We start from the raw sequence: 24,071 nt of genomic DNA, 5'->3' as shown, positions 1-24,071 counted from the left end.
CTCCTTGGGGTTAGAGTATGTCAATTGATCACATAACAAGTGGGATTTGTAAGTCAATGATTGAAGAGGTAATCTTGATAAGTGAAAACATTACTTTGCTAGATTACAAACACTAGTTCATAAGGAGTCTACATGTAGTGGATAGTAAGTCATGGACTCGAGCTTCAACTCATTGTTATTTACTTAGGATACTAAAGTGCAATTGATTCTTTATAATGGATGTTGAATCAACTTCAGAATTGGATTCTAAGGGAGCTAGCACTCATATGGGTCCTAATGGTCCTAACTCTAAGCTCATATACCATGTTGACATTTTGTGAGGAATTGGATTGACTTTAGGTTCACTTTTGTGCATAAGAGCATTTTGATAATTACACAAGATTACATAGAGGATAGTGAACAATGCCTTTGGATTGGGCTAATTGATTAAGTAGATGACACTATGTAGTTAATTAATTAATTAAGACTCATTTTGGGCTAAATTAAGTGACCCAAGCCCATGTGGGATTAAGTTACCTAAGCTCACAAGGGAAACCCTATGAATACCCGTCAAGGGTTAAGATTTCTAAGGCTTTTGACTATTGTCTTCCACATCTAGAAAGGGAGGGAGCCAAGACATCCTCTCTTCCAAAGTCCACTTTTTAGAATGCTAAGGTCATAATTCAAGTTATTGGACATAAGACTTTGGGTGTATGAGACCTCTAAAATTTTCAGATATCATCTTCATTGCACGAATTTGATATGGGAACATCCAAATCACAAGTAAAGTTTTCTATAGCATTGTTCTTCTTGATATTATTAATAAAAATTGGATTAACTTTTATGCTTCCGTTGCTAGGATTTAGAGTCCTAGGGAGTTTTCATGTATCTAACCTGAGCATAAGATATGGAATAGAGAAATCCAAGGTTTCCTACAACTAGTATCAAGGCCTTAGGTTAGAAAGAAGCATGATAAAACCTTTCTAGGGTATGCTAACTTGGTTTTCTAAGGCTTGTTCTTCATCTCATGACCGGATGAATGCATGTGGATTTATTTTTCCCTAAATATGATGGTTATAATTGTGGATATTTCTTTTTCTCTTAGATTGGGTTGTAAGCTTTGTGTTTAGGAGGATAGGATTTATTATTGCTTGTAAAAAAACTTATTTTTAATCAGTAGACTAATTGTAAACTCCAAACAAATGTAGTATAGGATTTTAATGCAAAAATCTAGTTTTTAATCAATCTTGTAACCCGAAGAGAAGGGGAATACATTTTGAAGATGCTATTAAGTTCCACATGGATGTTTGAACCGACTAAGGTAAGCTTTTGGGTGGAAAAAAGATTGAAAATCAATGCAATATAAGCCTTGGGAAATAGGAAATGGATGTAATGCTCAAGCACTCAGATTAGCGCTTGGGTGGTGGCATTGAGGGCTTGATCGGTTAAATAAGTGCTTGAGTGGCTCAAATGATTGAATGGTGCTTCTATCGGTGGTAAGCTGCTTTCAATGGATTTAAATAATTTTTGTCCACTCAAGTGTTGGTGACGACAAATTGACAATAAGGAAATGACAATGATTGAATTAAAGTGGCAATTTTTAGGATCTTTATAATAGATTAAGGTTTTTGCTTATAATTCATACTAACCCTAATTTTGGTAAATTTAGATTGTAATCCAAATGAGTTACCAATTTTATGTGATAGAATTCCTAAAGCCATGAGGGCATTGATTTATTTTCTTTTTTTTTTATGCTATATTTATTGTTTACCACATGTTAAATAAATAAGAAAATGGAAAAATAATTTTGGATTTTTCTTAAGAAAATAAAGTTTCATGAGAAGTTAATTTTCTATTGTTATTTTTCTATAAACTGGTTGTTATTAAAAGATATTGATATTTTTTTTGGGACTATCTAGTTGGTTTTGAATAGGTAGTTCTCCATGCTCTCCTACCTTAAGAGAAGAAAACAAAACCCATAGTGATGATGGTCTTCCATACTCCCTCTCCCTGAGAGAAGGACTTTTCTGGATATGGATAGTCTAAGGAGAAATGAATAAGAGAGTGATTATTTTAGCACAGGAGTTCCAAATTAAGAGTAAATAAAAAATTTGGAAAATCTTATGATAGAGAATTTATTTTAAGAAAAGTTACCAAAATTTGGAAAATCCTACGATGGGTTGGGTTCTAAGAATCAAGGAACATGGACTCTCTTTATAAACAAGACTTGAAATGTCTATAGTGGGAGCTACCATTCCCACGGTGGGGTTCCTTACTTATTGACATTGATAGCTCAAGGACAATGGTTATACACTTAATATTGGATATGAAATGGTTGAATCATCTCACATTGTCCCACTTGCATAGTACATGGGCCAAAGAAAAGGTGTGTTGATGTTGCCTTCAAATACCTTTCATGGTTAAGGTAAGGATATCAATTTGAGAGGGTCTCAACTAGTAATAAGATTATGAACTACCTCACATAAACTTGATTCTTATGATACTAGGATACCTTGAAAAAAGACATGTAGTTTGAAAGCACTACACTTTTGCTAAATTAATTACTAATTTGTTGTACATGCTCAATAAATTAGTGCATGGTTTTTATTTCTGTTACAAATATTGTGTGTTATGGTTGGAGCCAAAATATGTGGTCTAATAGCACATATTTGATATGATTTATGCACCACAAGCCACTCAAATCATCCAACTTGACCCAAATTGATGCTAAGGCCCTAGCCACGAGTTTAACTTGCATTTTGAAGATTTATCTCAGGTTTAAGGGAAGAAAATGGTGCAAATTGAATCACTTTAGATTTTGAAAGATCGAAAAAGGGTTAAATGAGGACATAAGTGAGTCAAGACTCATGGACTATGAGGAAAGGCAAGACAAGAATATCACGAGTTTGGAAGATGAGGAATGACCATTACAAAGTAAGAAAAAAGGCACACAAACATGGGAAATGATGCATGAAGCAAATTCATCAAGTTGCATGGAAGTTTGGAACTCAAAATCCGATGACAACATGTATTCTGAATTTGAGGCAAAATTTAGAGCACTTTTATTTCAAAGTTTGGGAAGTCAAGAGTCCAACGCTTCAAATGGTGTGTAAATTGGAATAGAAATGAAGAAATTATGGTCATTTGAAGACAACTGCGTAGAATTAAAGGACTATTTTGAAATTCAACTTATGAATTCAAAATGACCCCAATTTTGAATTCACCCACTGCCACTTTGATGTTTCGCCTCCTCCATGTCAGGAATTACATCTAGGGCACTCCATCTGCCCTAAGTGGGCCCCACGGGTTTATAAATCAACAATTTTATTATTTTCTAGTCATTTTTAGGCAATTATTTGTAATAAGTGGCAATGAAAGTATGTCATACGTTAGGTAATTGATGATATTATATAAACTCTCTTAGTTATAGGGTTGATGCATCTTGGATCTTTTCCAAGAGTTTTGACATTGGAGGCGGAAAAAGATAAGAACTTTGTTTTGTTTATTTCCTTCTTTGTTAAGTATATTGTTTTTAGTTCTTCTTGATTCAAATTATGAAATTTTACTTTTTTATGGATTGTGATTATGACATCAATCCATGAGAGGCTAAAAGCCAACTTGGGGCTTGAAGCATGAAAACCTAAGGGCTAGAAAACCTATAGGGACAATTTATAATAATGAGATTAATTATTGGTTGAGTTACAATTTATCAATTTTGTTTTTACTATATCCTTGTGAGTTAGTTTAGGGAATGATATGGTAGGTTATCACCCGATATTAGTGATTCTTAGTAACTTTTGATCATTAGTTATCTTGGTCTTCCCCATTGTTATCTGCCTCACAACAAAGCTATAGAGAATGAGAAGAGTTAAAAAGTCAAATCTTAAACTAATAATTCATCTTATTTATTTGATGGGTTTAGGAGTCTATTTAAAAAAAAAAAAAAAAAAAATTAGGTTTTAGATGCAATCTTAAGTTTTAGAGCTCGGGTTGATTGTGAGCGGCCAAGGATCCTAAAACCCTAAGATCATATTACTTAAAAGACCCTTGTTTTCTTTCATTTCTATACCTTAAGTTGGATTGTGAAAAGTCCCAAATTGAATCAATCAAATTTAAAATCAATATTCATTTTGTTATTAATTTAGTTTCCTTTACTAGTTCTATTTCATAAATGTTAATTCTCATATTTCTTTTCACTTTAGGATCTAAAGGTGCCCATCCATTTCCAATGTGGGATTGAAATTTCCTTTCTTTTCCACTTTAAACACTCTCACACACACTCTTAACCCACATTGCCAACATTGAAAACTTCTCTACAACTTTACATGCAATAGCATCCCCATAATGCCCTTTTCTTCATTTTGCCTTAACCTATCACAAGATACCCCCACGGCAAAATGATGAGACCAATCTCCTAGGCATTCAATCGTCCACATACGACAAATGTTGATTATTAATCTCTCTTACTGTTTCAATTTCCATTAGGAAATTTCAATTTTAGTAATTCACATTATGATAATTAAATGGAATCATCATAGAAATTTTAATAAACTAAGATCATTGCAGTGTGCGCTTTAACATAATATGACACATTTATTAATCTCTCTTAGGCAAAATGATGAGACGAATCTCCTAGGCATTCAATCGTCCACATACAGAAATTGTTGATTATTAATTTGTCTTACCGTTTTAATTTCCATTTGGAATTTCTAATTTTAGTAATTCACATTATGATAATTAAAAGGAATCACCATAGAAAATTTTATTTTATTAGAAAAAAGTGATGGCTAAGAAACTTGAAGTTTGACATATTCCCTCTTTGGATCAAGTTGTAGACATTCTACCCCAAGCCTTATCAACAACTCATTTTTGGGTTTACAAGTTTGTTATGGTGGGATTCAAAGGTGATGTTTGTTTATTGTTTTAGATTTACAAATACTCGTTGAAGTATGAGCGGGGGTGTATTAAAGGAACACTCTTGTCTAAAAAATGTTGTTGAATGCAAAAGAAAATTCCTTTTGATGTCGTGTCACGATGAAATGGTGTCTTCTACACTAATATAGTAATATTTTATTTCTGAAATTTATGTCAGTATTAGATATTTTTCAATAAACCAGGTGACCCACACAGGTAATTTTCAAAGGTGGGATCTTCCACTGTGGCAGTGAAACCTTAGAGCATTCAGAGAGAGGGGCTTTGGCTGGGAGGCAGGCATGGCATCCATGGCACACCTCCGCCTTGCTCTCTACACTCCAAGACTCGTCCCACCGCCAAGAAACTTAAGAAGACCCTCCAAAATTAAGTCCCAGGGCGGCGCCCCCGCTGACACTCCCGGCACCGCCACCGCCTTCTCTGCCAGCAAATGGGCCGATCGCCTCCTCAGCGATTTCCAGTTCCTCCCTCCGCCACCCACCACCATCGCCGCTTCCGACCGTTCCACCGAGCTGACATCACTCCCGCCTCCCCCACTCGCTCCTCCGGAGCGTGATGTGTCTATTCCGCTCCATTTCTACCAGGTCTTGGGCGCTGAGGCCCATTTTCTTGGTGATGGTATCAGACGAGCGTACGAAGCAAGGGTTTCGAAGCCGCCTCAGTACGGGTATTCTCAGGAGGCATTGATCAGCCGGAGGCAGATTCTTCAGGCGGCTTGCGAGACCCTAGCGAACCCTAGGTCGAAGAGAGAGTACAATCAAGGTCTGGCCGAAGATGAGGTGGAAACGATTATCACCCAAGTGCCTTGGGATAAGGTAAAAATCTTTTATAGCAATGTATATGGTTGGTCCCTTCAGTTCATGTAAATTGTTGCTTCATTACTTGATAAATTATGATTTTGGGTTACTAGGTAGTTTGATATGAAATAGAAGTTTTATTAATATAACATCATATACATTGTGCATAGTTCGCCCATTTCTTAGTAGTTTAAGCTTCCGGGTTAATTGGTATTTTAACATGGCATAGAGATTTGGTTAATATATGATTTATAATATTTTTTATTAATTGGTTGTTTAATTTAGTATAGAGATGTAGTTAGTGTACATTATTAGGTTTTTCGGTTAATTTGTAGTTTGATACCATTCTTTTATACTCAATTTCATGTATATTTATCGACCCGGCACTTGATAACTCAAGTCTTTGCATTCACTGGTAGTTTAACATGATATTGAAGTTTTGGATTATTATATTGTTGGCTTATTGCTTAATAGGTTAAAGTTTTGGTTTAATTTACAGTTTAGCATGATGCTTTTATGATGTGTTTGTTTGGTTGATTGAGAGTGTTGCCGATGGGATTGGGTGTGAATTGTAGGTTCCTGGGGCGTTGTGTGTGCTGCAAGAAGCAGGAGAGAATGAGATAGTGCTTCAAATTGGAGAAAGTTTGCTTAGAGAAAGGTTGCCCAAATCTTTCAAGCAAGATGTTGTGTTGGCGATGGCACTCGCCTATGTTGACTTGTCTAGAGATGCAATGGCATTGTCTCCTCCTGATTTTATTAAAGGTTGTGAAGTGCTTGAGAGGGCTTTGAAGCTGTTGCAGGTAATAGCACTCCACATTTTCACATATATCTTTCTGCTTGCATTTGCATTTTCAGGTCATAACATTTCATATTATGTAGTTGTAACATAAAGATACAGTAGCCCAACAAACAAAGTTCAGTATTGTCTAAAATGCTAATCACTAGGAAGTAGGATTTCTCATGAAACTTGTTGGTTTATGATTATAATCTTAAGAGCTCAAGGTGACAATTTTCCAAACAAATGGATGATATTAAGAGGATAGCAGCTAAAATCACCAACCTTGAGGTGGATAATCTTTAATGAATTTTTCATTTAAAAGAAAAGAAGCAAATATGCTAGATTAATGTTAGTCAAAGAACAACAAGATGACCCACATACAGCGAAGAGAGTGGATTTTTTTTTGATAGGTAAAATACGAGAATATATTAAAAGCACCAAGAAAAGGCACAGAGAAGAGACTGGAAATTGCTAAATCCTATAAATCTTCATTTTTTTAATTTTTTTTTTAAATAAAATCAAATGATATGTTCTTTCCTATAGTTGACTATTGATTGCAATTTGTATTGATCTTAGTGATAAGTCATGAAACAACATGCTCTTAGAGACCTCAATCAATTGTTTTAAGATGTTTGCTATATGCTATAGCAAGAGATCACAAAAGCCAAATGTGAAAACAAAACCCAACCTGCCTACATACATGCTTTCCCAATGACTACCCCTCTATCCTTCTACTTAATGTACTTGGTGAAAGCAGATTCCAGAATTGTTATTGTCCAAGTTTAAGAAGAAAGGTAATAGAATTTGTCTCTTGAATGTACAATTATAGTTATTCTATCTGGTTTAGCTTCTTTGATGACAATACAACAAAAATGCGTGCTCATTTGTCTCTTCTCAACTCAAAATTTCTTTGAAGTTTGTAATGGTTCATCATCAGCATCTTATATGCATAAATGTAACTATTTTGCAAGAGATTAGTGCACAGTAATGCAAGTATACAACTATACCTCAGTTCTGTACTGTGCTCCTACTTGATGAAACCTTGAGCTTATAAATCTGTTCTCATGTAGGAGGAAGGAGCCAGCAGCCTTGCGCCAGATTTACAAGCACAGATAGATGAGACATTGGAAGAGATCACTCCACGTTGTGTTTTGGAACTTCTGGCTTTGCCCCTTAGTGATGAATACAGGACAAGAAGAGAAGAGGGTCTTCAAGGTGTTCGTAACATTTTATGGGCCGTCGGAGGTGGTGGAGCAGCTGCAGTAGCTGGGGGGTTCACCCGTGAGGATTTTATGAATGAAGCCTTCTTATGTATGACAGCAGCTGAGCAGGTGACCTAGCAGATTATTTTCATTGAACCCATACTTGACCTTTTGATCCTTCATTTCTCAACCCTCTCATTCATTTCTTTTCCTTTTGTTTCTTTCTGTTCTTCTTTTCCTTTTTTTCCCTGGAAGGTTAATCTATTTGCAGCTACCCCAAGTAATATCCCAGCAGAAAGTTTTGAGGTTTATGGAGTGGCACTTGCACTTGTTGCTCAAGCCTTTGTGGGTAAAAAGCCTCATCTCATCCAAGATGCTGACAACCTGTTCCAACAACTTCAGCAGACGAGGATAATGACCCCGGGGAACCCTGTCTCTGCATATACTCCTGGACAGAACTCCGAGATAGACTTTGCTTTGGAAAGGGGTCTCTGTTCATTGCTTGTGGGAGAGATTGATGAATGTCGCTCATGGTTGGGATTAGACAATCATAGCTCACCATACAGAGATCCATCTATTGTAGAGTTTGTTTTGGAGAACTCCAAGGATGACCATGATAATGATCTACTTCCAGGGCTGTGTAAACTTCTGGAGACATGGTTGATGGAGGTGGTTTTCCCCAGATTTAGAGATACTAAATGTGTCCAGTTCAAGCTTGGAGATTATTATGATGATCCTACGGTCCTGAGATATCTTGAGAGGCTGGAGGGAGTTGGTGGATCACCATTAGCTGCAGCAGCAGCCATTGCAAGAATTGGAGCTGAGGCTACTGCAGTCCTTGATAATGTTAAGGCTAGTGCAATTCAGGCACTGCAGAAGGTGTTTCCTGTTGATCACGGAAATGAGAATTTGAGACGTGAAGATAGTGGGATAAATAATTCCGTTCCTGTTGTAGAAAGTGAGGAGCCTTGGCAAAATCCTGCTAGAGATGATTCTGCCAGCATAGCTGAAATTCCTAAGGAAAATAGTTCTGATGAAATATATGAACAAAAATTAATTACCGACAAAATAAAAGATGCAAGTGTGAAGATCATGTGTGGTGGTGTGGTGGTTGGACTGATGACTTTGATTGGCTTGAAGTATTTACCAGCTAAGAATAACTCATCCATTCTACGTAAGGAAGTTGGTTCAGCAATGGCATCTGATGTCACCAACGTGGGTACGATCTAATGAAACACTTTCTTTTTTCTTTTCTTTTTTTTGGTTAAATAATATATGAATCATTGGCACTCCAATCCTGAAAAGTGCAAAGATGCATTTGTTTTAGTTTATTTATGAAGTTTTACATGGATACTCTATGGAGTCAGTATTGCATGTAAAACCAACATATCCTGAGATATAGTTGTATTTGCCTATCATGAAAGTCCAGTTAATACAGGGCTTTGGCTTTCTCTGACAATTCTGTATTTATATGCTTGGTCAAATAAATCTTTCTCCTTTCTGATGATTTTGACACTAGTGTATCAGTTATTTATTTTCTCCTTTGAGCATATTTACCTATTTAGTGGTATTTGGAGAATTTAACTAAGCAATCATTATCTGCTTAAAATATGTCATTATTTTTTCCTTTCTTTTCTCTTATCATTTGGAATAGATATTTTTGTTTACAAAATCTTTTGAATGGCTCACAAGGCCTCATTTATGTCAATACTCTGTAAATTTTTTATGGCTCTGCCCAGATTTTTACCAGTTTACTGGATGATAACAAAATGACTCAAGTTTCCCCCCTTTTTTTTTTTCTGTAATGATGTTCTGAGTTCCCATATGGCCATGTATAAACACCCAAGAAGTCATTTCTTCGTTTATTGCAAGCTTGAGAACTCTCTCCTCTCATCTCCTGCAAGGTATAAGGAACGCTCTTATACTCTTTTGTCATTTTCTATAATGCCAATCAAATAATATCTTTTTTATCTTTATATCATATTCTGGTTAACAAGGTGTTGCCTTTGAAAGAACTGAGCGACGCATCACTCTATGCCGCTCTGAGTTCCCATGCAGGCATATAGAAACACTCAATAAGCTTCTTCTTGACTTCTTGCTAGCTTGAGAGCTCTCCTCTCATCCCCTGCAAGATAAGGAAGGGTCTTATACATTTGTGTCATTTTTGATAAAACCAATGAAAAAACATCTATCTGAAATCCAGCAAATTTCTTTTTTTCTTGTTTACAACCTTCATCTTATTCATACACTTAGTGAGAAACTTCTTTTCAACTTTTAATGCAAATGTAACCATGCAGGGTTGGTTGAAAATTCTGAGGAAGTACCCAGAATGGATGCAAGATTTGCTGAAGGTCTAGTTCGCAAGTGGCAGAGCATTAAATCTCAGGCTCTTGGACCCGATCATTGCCTTGGAAAATTGCCAGAGGTGAGAAAATCCTTAGTTTATTGGCATCTAATTCATTTTGTTAATAAGATATCATTTTCATTCGCATTCATTTTTCCTTCTGGCATCCGCCTCCATATCAAATAAGTTGATAATTCAGAATCATCAGAAAAATTTACTTACCTAAAAGAAATAAATAGAGACACCAATTCGAACTGGTTGGCTTTTCTGGGAAATGAGTTGCTATTCCAGGAAGTTTATTTACCTAAAGAAACACACTTGTATGATGGAAAACAATTCAAAAGAAACAGTAGAAAAGGACAAAAGGTTCCTCTATCTAGGCCAGAGACCAACACCATCTAAGCAAAATCATTGTTTTGGAGATTGCTTATTAAAAAGATTAAAATTGGGATGAATTTGTGGCACTTGTGTCCTCAGCGTTCTCAGAATGAAATGTTAAATGACAATCCTGGGTACCAACCATTCTCCTATGTCACATAAATTTTACTTTTCTGAGCATGACCAAGGTACCCATTTAAGCTAGTGTTGGGCCCATTTCAAACTGGCTGTACACAGTTTATGTCCTGGTATCTTGCTGGTTTATTTTGCCTTTGTTGTTTGAAGATAGTCATCTTGTGGCCACATGTATGAGATTGGTGAAGATAGTCTTCTTGTAGGGGCATAAACAGTGTTTGAAGATTGTGATCTTGTGGGCTATATGGGAGTATCTCAATCATTAGTATGCTATTTGTTTGTGAGGGCGCTTGTTTGATGTGTTTTTGTGCCTTTTTTTTTTTTGGTTGAAAATCCTACAAGTGTGCATGAGTGGTCACCACTTTATCAATGCAGTGGTGTTCTAACACTGAGAGCTACTGCAGGTTCTTGATGGTCAGATGTTGAAGATTTGGACAGATCGTGCAGCTGACATAGCACAGCACGGCTGGTTCTGGGAATACACTTTGCTAAACCTGACAATTGACAGTGTCACCGTCTCACTAGATGGGCGACGTGCCATGGTGGAGGCAACTCTAGAGGAGTCAGCCCGCCTAACTGACACTGTGCATCCAGAGCACAATGACTCATACAGCACAACCTACACAACAAGGTATGAGATGTCCTGTAATAACTCAGGATGGAAAATTACTGAAGGAGCTGTGCTCAAGCCCTAGTGTAAATACTTTCTCTCTGATATCAGTTTCTCAATCTTATTCATTGTTTTTGTTCTCAATCTTCCATGCATTTAGGCCAATTTTGTTGTTACAGTCCATGGATATGGTAAGTTTTTGCTCATACATCTCTAGGTTATTGTTTTCAGTACCCTTGAAAAACCCTTTACTGGGAAATAAGCCAGAGTTATGCTTTGTCTCTTGTCAGTTAAGATGTCCATGAAGAATCCAAAATGGTTTGGTAGCTGCAGTATTATTCTGAGTTTGATGTGGTGTTGACATCTTAATTGAGTTTGATGTGGAAAAAGGACACTAGCGCTCATCTTAGATTAGGAGTATTGGGGAGAAGGAATATATAAAAATAATGGAATTATTTTGAAAATTATTTTAGGATTTTTTATACTTTCATATTTGTTTTTTGTTTTTTTATTAAAAAAAAATATATGAAAGAGGGATAATGTTTGAGAGAAGAAATATTAAATTGAAATCATTTTTATTTTCATTTTTTTCTTCTTTTTTTTTCTCTCCCTTTTCTCAGCATCAACTTCATTGGAATATGGACTAAACATAGTAGAGAATGATGATGACAAATGACAAATATAATTGAGAAAATTTAATAATAAGAAATATTTGGTTAGTAATGATGAAATAATTCTCAAATTACAATTTAACATTTCTCATGTTTTTATTTGAAATAAATGTTTTTTTTTTATCATTTAAAGTATTTATACGTAAGTTTTTAAAGCAAATATTATTTTTATAAGAAAATAAGAGGATATTTTGTCAAAATGAGATAATAAATAAATAAATAAATAAATAAAAAAGGGAAAGGATAGGGGAATGGATGCAAGATCTAGACAATTAGAAGACCATTTAATCATAGGAAATATATGTAAGACGAATGTATGGGCATACTTATGATTTTCATATCTTTTCATACATCTTTAAAAACTTGATTTATGCATTAAAGTTACATTTCCATCAAAACCTGAGTTTTATCAAATGAACCTTAGGCAAATCATTTCAAAATTGGCATATTAATTAACCTAAAGACTTTGCCTAAGGGTTAATAGTGAAATGAACAAAAAAAGATACGTTTTTGGGCCAAAAATGGTGAATCGATTGAGGCACTGGTCAAATGGCTTAATTAGCTAGGGTACTGGTCGACCAATTATACTTTCTCGGTTGAGGTCCGATAGAAAGATGCAAAAAATCTTTCCTCTCTTCTAGTAGCCTTGCCGTCCCAATCAAGGACTATGTCTTCCCGATCGAGGTCCGATCGAATTGTATTCAAGTACCGGTCAAGGCCTAATGGTTACCTACCATGCATTTATTACCCAATGACTAGTCAACCAATCAACCCCAAGCTCGACTAGTCGGGGCTGCTTTTTGGCATTTTGGTTCCCGAGGCAAGAAACCTATAAATTGAGAGCTCCTCTTCATTTATGAGTAGTTCACCTACTTATTCTTGATTAAAAAACTCTCATTCTTTTCTTGGTGCATTAAATCTCCATTTGCATATTCCTTAGTGCACCCTTGTGATTCATCCTAGCATTTGAGTTGTATTTGAGCCCTTGTTGAGAGATTTGAATTTATTATTTGAGTGTTAGAAGTTTCAAGTGAATAGAGACTTGAAGAGATTGTGTTAAGAGTCCATTAGAGTCGAAATCTAAGCATAAAGGTGTTAGAAGCTTGGTTGAAACTTCAAGTATAGTGGAACCCTCAATTTGAGGAGAGTGGACATAGGCAAGGGGTGTCAAACCACCATAAAATCTGAGTTTGTTTTCTAACCTTATCTCTCTATATTTGTGCTTCTTTTGCTTGAATTTATTGTGTTTGTGTGTGAAAAAGAATTTTTAAAACCTAATTCACCCCTCTTCCCCCATCTTGGGTGTTTTCCCTATTGAGATTAGCTTTTATTTTCTCAAATTTGATTTTATCATGTTGTTTGAGCTCTTTTACAATGTCTTCAAATAAGTCAAATGCAAGATACTCTAGGGTTTCACCATTCTTTTTTTTTTTTTCAAGGAAATCAACCCACATTCATTAATTTGGCTTTGTAATTTTATGTTGATATTTTTTATAGTCTGAATATGCTTCAATTGCACCAACCTTACAACTTAATTGACATTCTGAAAATTTAGTCTTCTTTTTCCACTCTTACTCTACTTAATTTTCTCTTGTTCCGTAGAGCCTAGAGATTGGAAGCTAATGCTTGCTAGCTTTTAGCATAAAACATGTAGTCACATCAAATGGAATGAAGTGAGTTATCCATGTTTTCTGGTGTGGCATCCTCATCCACGATATGCATATAGTCACAAGTTTCATATTGAGTAGATGGTTTGCTCATTATAACAAGTTGAGGTTGTGCATGTGAGAAATTTGGGTTATTTAAATAAGGACTTGTTATGTAAACAACTTCAAATATATATATATACCAAAAAGATAAGCAAGGTAGTGGGAAGGAATTAGAATAAAGAGGTATGTAGCTAAAATAGGGTTAAAATTGTTGAGGAAAATAGTAAGGAGTTACATCAAGGAAAAGAGGGGTGAGTTTCTAAGAAATTTTAAGATCTTTATTTGATGAGTTTACAAAAAGGCATTGGAAATGGTTCTCAATAGTATAATGAACACATATTTCTTAAATCTCTTTGTTAGGGTTGGTTAGAGTTAAAGAATGTGGTATAAGGCAATAAAGTTGAAGGAAATGTGAACAACCCATTGAAGCAGATCATTTAGTGTTACATTTTTTGGTGGTCTCAAACCTAATGGCCCTTATTGGAAATATTTTCTAAGACTATGAAGGAGTTATCATCAGGTTAGCTTGGAAGGATGGTGGTTGAGAGCCAGTTGCAAGCAATATGGAGGGCAATTCTAGTCTAGCATTTAGGAAGAAAGGGAGCAAAGATGGAGCATTGTCCCTTAATTAGTTATTTTTTCCAACCAAGCAAATTGATATAGGATAAAAGATATTCACATGAATTTTTCTCATCAAGTAAACTGATACCAAATCAAGCTTGAAAGAGATATAATGATTGGGTACCAAATCAAGCTTTATGATGAAGGGGTTATGATAAAGTTAGGTTACCCCACTATCATGAGACCTATTATGTAAAAAACCTTTTGTTTTCATGTTGCCTTAAAGAAATATTTAATGACAAGGCACCTAATCAAAATTCCCTCCAAATGTTAGAAAACTGATGAAGATACAAATGGAGTTGCAAAATGATTATCTTCAAGTTTCCAGTCAAGTAGTTAGATTTTCATTGTATCCTTTCTGTTGTTTGGGTATGGGACCTAGCTCTTATACTCCTAATGTCTAAAATGAATTGATTATATAATATTTCTAACAAAAGAGACAAAAGAAAATTGAATAACCTTACCTATTCAAGATATGGGAAGATGAAGGTTCTATAAAAGGTTATCAAGCTACAAACAAAGTTTATGCTTTTAGTGATGACAACTTTAGTTCTACCACTACAACTGTCATTAAGAACTAATGTTACAAAGAATATTTAAGGTAAAAATGAATGGAGAACACAAGTCTTATAGGTTCTCAAGATTATTAGGACAATGAGTCTTCATTGTATGTTTACAATTTTGTTCTATTTATTTTTTGGCTTAAAAATCTTTTTAAATAGTGACTTACACTCTATTGAAGATTTAAGGTTATTTATCGCTCAACTAAAAGGTCACAGGTATGTATAAAAGGTTTAACTAATGATAAGTTAGGTGTTTAAAGGGATTAAAGTGGTTCAATATTTTTTATTGATTTAAAAAGCTTATTTTGGTATTTTACAAAGTTGCCAAGATGCTTGAGCAGTGGTAACAATGCTCAATCATTAGGACCACTCAAGCACTTAAACAATGCTCAATCACTGAAGGTGCATAAGTGATTGTTAAGTGCCCACGAGCACTCGTGTAGAATCTACCAAAATATACTAGAATATTTTCAAATATTTCACATAAATTGAATTTGGAAACCTTGGGATATTGATCCCCTAGGGCTTTATGCCTATATAAACCTTGTTATAACCCTTCTAGGATAGGAAATTTTTAACAAGATTAAACCTACCTTGCCACACCACTCCGAGAAACATTCAATGATTAAATCTTCATTTGTTTGAAGACATGCATTCCTTTAGCAAGGCTGAAGGGTATTCACTAAAGCAATTGGAAATGGTTCTGTCATGGACGTGGGTCAAGTTGTAAGTACTAGAGAGTAAGTCTTTAGGGTAAGCATTTAGGTAAATCTATGTAACTTGATCTCGAATAGTAGATTTAGATTCGAGGTCTTAAACCTTGTAATTTTTTATCTCAATAGTTAGTGTGGGTGTTTTCCACATAAAAATCCTATGTCTGTTGTATATTCTTTTGATTATTTTGATTATCTTGATTATCCCTAATGTCTCGCAAGTTTAACTTAGGTTAAAATTTTAACTCCCTATTTTAGAAAATTTTAAAATACACCCATTCACCTCCCTCTAAGTGTTACCTTACTAGGCTTAGGTTTTTCAATTTGTAATTTAAATGATGGATTAGTATATGGAAATCTAAGTGTAAATTTTCTACTAGTCAGCTAGTTAATCATTGCTTGTGTTTTCTTTGTTCTCATTGTCTTTTTATATAATATGGATAAGATCATTACCAGAGAAGTTGGTAACTTTTGTAGGACTACTTCCTTTTCATCCCTATATCTTGAAAAGATAAATTTAGAAACATCAACGAGCAATAATTTAGAAAGATTGAATTGTGTTTATTTCAACCATGACTATTGCAAGTATAGGCATACAATCACAAGCAACATTACAAAAAATTGGTACAAATGAAAGTTCTACCTTAGTTATTTTAAGGGTGACGCACAAGGTTAAGTCCTCTAGGACTTAGTCACCCAGGTTGGTCGTTCTGAGTTTTCATTGTATTCCTCCATTCATTTTTACCTCAAATGCTTCTCTAGAAACTTTAATGAAGGCTTGAAATGATAGGCCTAAGTTTGTGTTCTTTACATATGGATTGAGATGGTGAGGTTAGGTCCTTGCAGATGAAAGTAAGACCAAGATACTACGCACGAACAACTTCAAAATAACCATTCTTTTCCCAATACAACACAACACAAAGCCCCATTTTGGTGAATCTATAGTCTAACTATACATCAATTGTCCTTTCATGAAGGTTTTTCTTCCCATTTTCTGATATTTGAATAGATATTAAATTGTATAAATTCGATTTTATGTAATTGTCTTTTCTGTTCTTTATTTTATACCCTAATTATTGACATGAGGGAATTACAATGGTGCCCAAAGATAAAAACATTAAAGGGAAGGCATTTTGACTTTAACTAAATTCATCAAGATACTTTACAATCAATTAGGAATTCTTATTGAAAAAAAAGGTGTTCTTAAGGATAGAAAATAGTTTTTTTTTATTTAAAAACACCTTAAGTAAATTTTTTATTAAAAAATTAGTTTTTAAACAATTTATTTTGAAAAATAGTTGCATTTTAGAATAAATTTGAGGTATTTTCAATTTTATTTTACAAAATGTTATAAAAGATAATTGAAAATATTTCCTTCTCTCGTTTAATTTTTATATTACTTTTATGCTTTTTAATATATGAAAAATAACCTTGTAGGGATTTGCAAACTAGTACAAAGGGATTTTTGACTGTATTAAGATTATCTTATGAATAATGAATGTGATTCATAGTGGAGTAGCCATGTTGTTTTGCAATATGATATTTCATTACACAAGGAATATAATGTCAATATTGAAAATGTTGTTTTGTAATAAAAATGACAAATATTTTTTAAGATAGAGAAAACCATAATAATATCAAATGCATGCATATTAACTCAATCCAAGGTTAAACCCTTAGAATTTTCCCAACTAAAAAAATAAAAATAAAAATTTTCCTTATAGTCATTTATACATTTCGTTGGAAAAGTTTCATGCTTATCAAGCTAATGTGGTGAATTATTTATGGGTGCCAATGATAGTCAAGTAGGTGAACTCCTTTTGTGTCACCCCATCCACTTGTTTTTAATACAACTTTGTTTCTTGTGATGTTTTTCATAAGCGGGTGAACTGGTCATACTGAGGTGTTAGGCCATGTTTATTACCGATACATTAGTGTTAGGATACAATAACAACCATAATATTGGCTTGAGCATCGAACACATAATTGCACACCTTTTCTATTCTAGGTTATACATGGAGAAAATTAATTGAATAAATAACCTTTAATTTTTCTTTTGGGTTTGATATAATTCAAGCTCGTTAGGTACAAATTGATAAAAGTTTGGTGCTTTAGGCAACTAATTTTGTTGTATATATATATCTGCATTTCTAGACTATAGCTATGTATACATAATTTCAACATTTATGAGTCATTGTCATTGACTATAGTTTGTAATCATGAATCTATTCATAACTACATATAACATGGTTACAGTTAAATCATTGTGAACTTTTTCTATTATACCATATTAAGGCTATTCATTACTATATATGGCATGGTTACAATAATGCTTATTTTCCAATTGCTTTGGAGATGCAATTAGAGTTCTTACATAATTATGCATGAATTGTACTTATATGCATCATTGGTTTTCTTTCTTATACGAAAACATCTAATGGCTCAATCTATACTAGCAACATCTAGTGAATTAATGGATGTGGATGATGCAACTTTATGAAGTTTTGTGATAGAAATTTTTTTTATAGATATCATGGTAGATGAAGTAAACAATGGAAACATTAGAGATGGAATATTTACACAAAAAATATGGACTAAAATTCATGAAGAAAAAACAATCAAAACTACTCCATTAAACAAGTTAAGCATAAATTCAATAGGTTTCACACCAAGCATCATGAGTTTAGTGAGCTATTAAAACAAATAGGATTTGATTGAGATGCTGAAACAAATTTTGTGAATGCTACGGAGGAAATGTGGGAAAACTATTTAAGGGTAAACATTCTAAAACTTTGAATATATATACACACATAATGTACCTTGATTTATTATATTATGTATTCATATATATATATATATACACATCCAAAGGCTTCATGATTTTGAAAGAGAGGATGTGAGCATTACAAGTTACAAGAACTTATATTTAACAAGTCTATTGCCACTAGAATATTTCACCATGCATCTACTCTAAACCCATCTGATACAAATGACAACATAAAATTGGAAAATCAATTTCTTCATTTAGACACCTATGTGGATTTGGATGTTGATAGCAATAGCTATAGTGATCATAGAAAGTGAACTGCAACAACAAGTGTTAAGTATAGAATTAGATAAGAGAATAAATCATAGTAGATTGGTGATGCACTTCGAGCATGGACTAAGGTAGCAAAGGCAAAAACATAAGCCTCTTTAGCCAAAGCAAAAAGATACAAAAAATGTCAAAGTTTGGAGGAAGACAATTTTATTGCCAACTTAGATTTCTTCCTCGCTAGATGTGTGCGCGCCCTTGAAGAGATTGAGCAAGTTGAATATGATACTTATACGAAAGCAGTGGAAAAGTTTAAGGATCAAGATTGGATAGAGATTTTTGTTAATAAGTTCATGGATAAAAAGAAAGCATGGTTAGATAGACTTTAGTATTTCACATGTTTAACAATAATATGTCGTATTTAGTAATTTTTTTATTTTTAGTTTTTCTTTTTCTTTTTTGGTTTGATTGAACATAGTTGAACTTTATTTGGTTGTTTTAAAGTATTAGAATTTTAAGTGGTTGAATGGACTTACTTAGTAGGATATATTTGATAATTTTATTGGTTGGATGCACTTGGATTTTAACTTAATAGGTTTCATATTGATAATTGATTATTATGTTGTTGTTGATAATATGTTTGATAATATATATTATATCTAGGATATAAAAAATAATTTTATAGATGGAGGATATCTCACATTAATTGTGTTATCAATTTGTCTTACTCATCTTCTTCAAGTAGTGATGACTTTGAAGATGTTATGATACTACTCCATGTATGTGGATATGCTAAGATATTTTTGGACAAGATGCCTCAAAGGACATCTAGTTTGAGAGGTGAAGATTTTGTGATGGAATTATTCAACGGTCATGAAAGGAAATGTTATGAATTGTTTCAAATGGATAAAACCACATTTCTTCTCCTTTGAGTTTCTTTAAAAGAAAAAGGTATTAAAAACTTATTTAAAATAAATTAGAGAAGTCATGATTGAAAAAACACTTGCTATGTTTCTTATAATTATTGGTCATAATGTGAGAATGAGAGTTATAATGGACTATTTTTAGCATTCTCTCAAGATTGTGGATAGGCATTTGACTTTAACTTTGAGGGCAATATGTAAACTTGCAAAGGATTTAATCTTTCATACTAAGTCTACATTTCCTTCTCATATTATTAACATCGATGGTTCCAAGTAAGACAATGTAAATAATATAATTTTTGAATCATTTAATTATATTATATTGCACTTTTAAAACTAAAGTCATTGTGTTTCATTGTTAATAGAAAGGCATAGGTACAATTGATGGTACATATACAAGTGCATTTGTTCCTTTTGAAAAACAGGTTACCTATAGAGGGAGAAAGGTTGTAGTAACTCAAAACGTTTTGTGCATACAATTTTGATATGATGTTCACATTTGTTTATGCGAGTTGAGAAAACATTACAAATTATTCAAGAGTTTTTCTCAAAATGCAATACAAGACCCGAAAATAAATTTCCATAGCCGAAAGGAAGTAAATGACAAACTCATTTAAATTACTGTTTTATTACTTACATAAGCATATGATTATTATTATTATTTTGTTATGTTATATTAACAAGTGAATACTATGTTGTTGATTTTGGATACCCTTGTACTATGAATTTTCTCCCTTCAAATCAAGGTGAAAGGTATCATTTGCAAGATTATCGTGGTAAAGGTAGTCAACCAAATATTTATAAAGAATTATTCAATTATAGGTATTCCTCATTTAGAAATATAACTGAGCTTTGTTTTGGTGTGTTGAAAGCACGTTTTCTAATTTTAAGAATGATGTAATCTTACAAAGCAAGTAAACAACCATTAATAGTTATAACTTATAGTACTCTTCATAATTTTATTCATAAGTGGACTCAAAATGATATTATGTTTAAACAATGGAAAGAAGAAAAGCTTGAATTTTTTGAAGATAAGGACGATGCTACAACTAAAACAAGTCATGCAATGAATTTATCAAATGAAGCAAAAGTAACTATAACATCTTATCAAAATCATATTTAACGATAGATGTGGAATGTTTCTCTTAATAGTTTGTAAACATTAGTCGTTAAATAGTTGTATTAATATATGGAGCAAAGACATGAAGTATGAAAATTGTTTAATTATTATAATTGACTTGAAGTACTTTGTGTGTACTTGGTTTGCAATTATTTTAATTTGTTAGATATTTTTAATTTCATTTTTTGTTTTTGTTTTTCCTATTAAAAAAATCAATTCAACTACTTATTTTATTCTCATTAAAAAATGAATATTACAATTATTTTTAATTTTTTAGTAATTTTTGTTTTGTTAGAATAAAAAAATTGTTTAATAATTAAAACAAGCATTTATCTTTAATTTAAATTTTATTTATTTATTTTTAGTGAGATTTAACTTGAATGTGATTTATATTAATGTAAATTAAATTTTATAAAATAAAAATAGAAAATTTGTTTTTCAAAACAAAGTCAATTCTTTTATTGAAACAAATTTTTTTATTTTAAAATTTTTTTTGTAGAAACAATTGGGCAAACACTCTTGTTTTTTTTCAAAAAAAAAAGTAAAAATTTGTTTTTTGTTCTCCATCTTAAAAGCAAGTTTTCAAAAACATGGTCAAATGGGCCATATGAACCTATTTGGTGTTATATTAAAAAATAATTTTCTATTTTTAAAAATAGAAAACAAATTTTTAAAAATTCTATAACACTACTTAGTTTTGTTATATGTTTTTAGTTTTTAAACACAAAGTAAAATAAAGAACAACTTTTAAAGAATTAGTAGAAGTTGTTCTTACTGGTTTTTAAAAACAAAAGAAATGCGCGCACACACACACATATCTATATATATATACAAAAAATTTATGAACAATATTTGGTTTAGAATAACTGTATTATTTTTCTTCTACATAAAATCATTATCTTTTGATTATTTTTATTAAGCAAATTAACTCTAAATTAACCAAGACTTAATATATTGGATTCCATTCTTTTAATTTTTAAAAATAATTTAAAACTCAAATAATAAATTTATTAATGCTAGAAATTTATGAACAAATATTGGTTTAGAACAACTCTATTATTTCTCTTCTACATCAAATCATTATTTCTCGATATTTTTTTCATTAGACAAATAGGCTCTAAATTAAATCAAACTTAATGCGTTGGATTTACTAACAAGTTTAATCATTTTTAAATAATTTAAAATTCAATAATAAACTCATTAATATAATAAATTTATGAATAAAAATTGGTTTATAATGACTTTATTGTTATGATTATTATTATTTTTTCACATAATCAAATTTTTATAAATTTTTCCACTAAACAAATAAACTTCAAATCATATGTCACTTTTTATCGTAAATTTTTAGACTTTCCAAATCCAAGGAGATATCCTCGGCTTTCACAACCAACATGCTTTTATAAGCCACTCATCCCATCTTTCTTCTCCTTTTTCTCTTTTCCTTTTTTTCTTCATCATAAATTTATGAATAAAAATAAAAACTGATTTATAATGACTCTATTCTTATTATTATTATTATTATTATTATTCACATAATCAAATTTTTATAAATTTTTCCATTAAACAAATAAACTTCAAATCATGTTACTTTTTATCATAAAATTTTTAGACTTTCCAAATCCAATGAGATATTCTCGGCTTTCATAAGCCACGTATCAGTCATCTCATCTTTTTTCTCCTTCTTTTTCTCTTTTCCTTTTTTTTTTTTCCTCTTCTTTTTATTTCTTTTCCCCATCAAACCCGTATTCCCCATTTCTTTCTTTTCTCTTTTCCTTCCTTTTCCTTTTTTTTTGTTTTTTCTTCTTCTTTTTATTTCTTTTCCCTCATCAAACCCATATTCCCCACTTCCACCGCAACCGCACCCCCACTCACCTCTTATCTTCTTCTCCCATTTTTTTCTTGTTTTTATTTATTTTCTTTTTTTCCTCATGCTTTTTTCCACGCTAATACCCATGGATTGTGAGACCCATCTCACCATCTCTCCCCCTCCCCGTTGCAGCTGATCGTGGTCATCTTTTCTCTTGGCGGTCGCCGATCTTGCTTGCTCCTCTGCAATAATCAACCAACCATCTGAATTCATCCTGCAATTTGGAGCTCCTCAGGCACATATGTCAGGACAGATGTCGGGGCAGGTACCTAATCAAGCTGGAAGTCAGTTGCGCGGATTGCCACAGCAAAATGGAAGTTCTCTCCCTTCCCAGATTCAAAATCTAGATGCACATCGTAATACACGGAAAAGTATGCAATGCAAAATCTATGAATATATTATACAGCGACAGTCATCTCCCCACGATCTTCAACCGAAGAGGGTGGTAGATATTGTTAGGCGCTTGGATGATGTTTTGTTCAGGAGTGCTGCCACAAAGGAGGACTATGCTAATCTGGATACCTTGGAGAGCCGTTTACATGATTTGATTAAAGGCCTGCCACTGATTACTCACAACCAACAATTTCCACAAGCAGTTAATTCTTCCTCTGCTATGAGTACAATGATACAAACACCTGGTATGTCTGACATCGGGAGCTCAAATTTAATGGTTACATCTTCTGCAGATACTTCCATGATTGCTGCTAGTGCATGTAATAGCATAGCACCTACAACTGTCAACACTGGGAGTGGGTCCTCAGTTGGCATACACAGCGGTTCCTTCAATTCATCTGATGGATCCCTGTGTAATGGATACCAGCAATCAACATCCAGTTTTTCCATCGGCTCTGGTGGAAACAGCATCATGTCTTCAATGAGTGGGCTAAGAATCACAAGCCAAATGATTCCTACGCCTGAATTTAATAGTAATAATAATCAGTCTCACTTGAATTCTGAATCTTCCGATGACGGGTATGGGCAGAAAGCTGATGGAACTTGATTTGGGGGACGGATCTTAGAGATCTTCAGATTTCTCTTTGTATTTTCTTTTCTTCAGAGTTCTCTTTTTATTTTCTTTTTTTTTTTTCTTTCATTTTGGTAGAAGGTTACATTGAGAGCTCTTCTTGTATTTTTTTTTTCTTAATTAAAATAGATTAAGTAGATTTTAATTAAAAGATATTGAAGCCTTTGACATAAAATAGATTTTCTTTTTCATTTTTTTTAATTAAATTCCTTTCAAAAAAACCAAATAAGTATCTTTCAATGGAAATTGAATTGAAATGTCTTTTTAAATAAATTATATAAAAAAAAAAATCTTTTTAATAAAAACTATTTGGAATATGTAAATAGATTAAAAAAATGTTTTCCAAAATAAACCTATATTCCTTGTAAATAAATTTATAAAATTCAATTTTCTAAATAAAAGCTATAATTTTTTAAATAAATAAAAGTTTATTTTCCAAATAAAAGTTGTTAAAATTTGTTGAATTGGATTAATTTTATAAATAAAATTGTAAAAATCTATCTTTATTGAGAGTAAATCAAAATTCAACACATAAACTTATAATTTTATTTTATTTTTTTATTATTTTTTATTATTAAAAATATAAAAAAATAAAATAAACTTTTTTAAGTTAGGTAAAATCCCTTTTTAGATAAAATTATAATTTTTTTTAAAAGAAAAAAATTACT

At 32.6% G+C, this 24,071-nt stretch overlaps 2 protein-coding genes across 3 annotated transcripts; both read left to right on the top strand.

Moving 5' to 3' along the window:
* The first annotated feature begins 5,090 nt into the window (after window positions 1-5,090).
* Window positions 5,091-11,388, top strand: LOC117904270 (protein ACCUMULATION AND REPLICATION OF CHLOROPLASTS 6, chloroplastic). 2 transcript variants are annotated; one of them, XM_034816796.1, is made up of 6 exons: window positions 5,098-5,726; window positions 6,284-6,508; window positions 7,557-7,817; window positions 7,944-8,907; window positions 9,986-10,113; window positions 10,950-11,388. In XM_034816796.1, the coding sequence occupies exons 1-6, from the start codon at window positions 5,193-5,195 to the stop codon at window positions 11,238-11,240; spliced, it is 2,403 nt and encodes an 800-aa protein (XP_034672687.1). In that variant the 5' UTR covers window positions 5,098-5,192; the 3' UTR covers window positions 11,241-11,388. The 2 variants fall into 2 exon arrangements, with proteins under 2 accessions (XP_034672696.1, XP_034672687.1); XM_034816805.1 differs by lacking the exon at window positions 10,950-11,388 and having other exon boundaries at window positions 5,091-5,726; window positions 7,944-8,903; window positions 9,986-10,104.
* Window positions 11,389-22,331: 10,943 nt separating this feature from the next.
* On the top strand, window positions 22,332-23,517 carry LOC117904912 (histone acetyltransferase HAC1). The gene has a single exon (XM_034817730.1). It carries the CDS (start codon window positions 22,621-22,623, stop codon window positions 23,377-23,379), a length of 759 nt encoding a protein of 252 aa, XP_034673621.1. The 5' UTR covers window positions 22,332-22,620; the 3' UTR covers window positions 23,380-23,517.
* The last annotated feature ends 554 nt before the right edge of the window (window positions 23,518-24,071 follow it).

This window comes from Vitis riparia, chromosome 2 (genome assembly GCF_004353265.1).
Source record: "Vitis riparia cultivar Riparia Gloire de Montpellier isolate 1030 chromosome 2, EGFV_Vit.rip_1.0, whole genome shotgun sequence".
Lineage (NCBI taxonomy): Eukaryota > Viridiplantae > Streptophyta > Magnoliopsida > Vitales > Vitaceae > Vitis > Vitis riparia.
This window is presented reverse-complemented; position numbering and strand designations above follow the sequence as displayed.

Bases quoted from the DNA above. Each gene is read 5' to 3' on its own strand.
- LOC117904270 (XM_034816796.1), top strand. From the start codon at position 5,193: ATGGCATCCATGGCACACCTCCGCCTTGCTCTCTACACTCCAAGACTC. The intron at 5,727-6,283 runs GTAAAAATCTTT...TGTGAATTGTAG, and splicing joins CCCAAGTGCCTTGGGATAAG to GTTCCTGGGGCGTTGTGTGT. The intron at 8,908-9,985 runs GTACGATCTAAT...GTAACCATGCAG, and splicing joins ATCTGATGTCACCAACGTGG to GGTTGGTTGAAAATTCTGAG.
- LOC117904912 (XM_034817730.1), top strand. From the start codon at position 22,621: ATGTCAGGACAGATGTCGGGGCAGGTACCTAATCAAGCTGGAAGTCAG.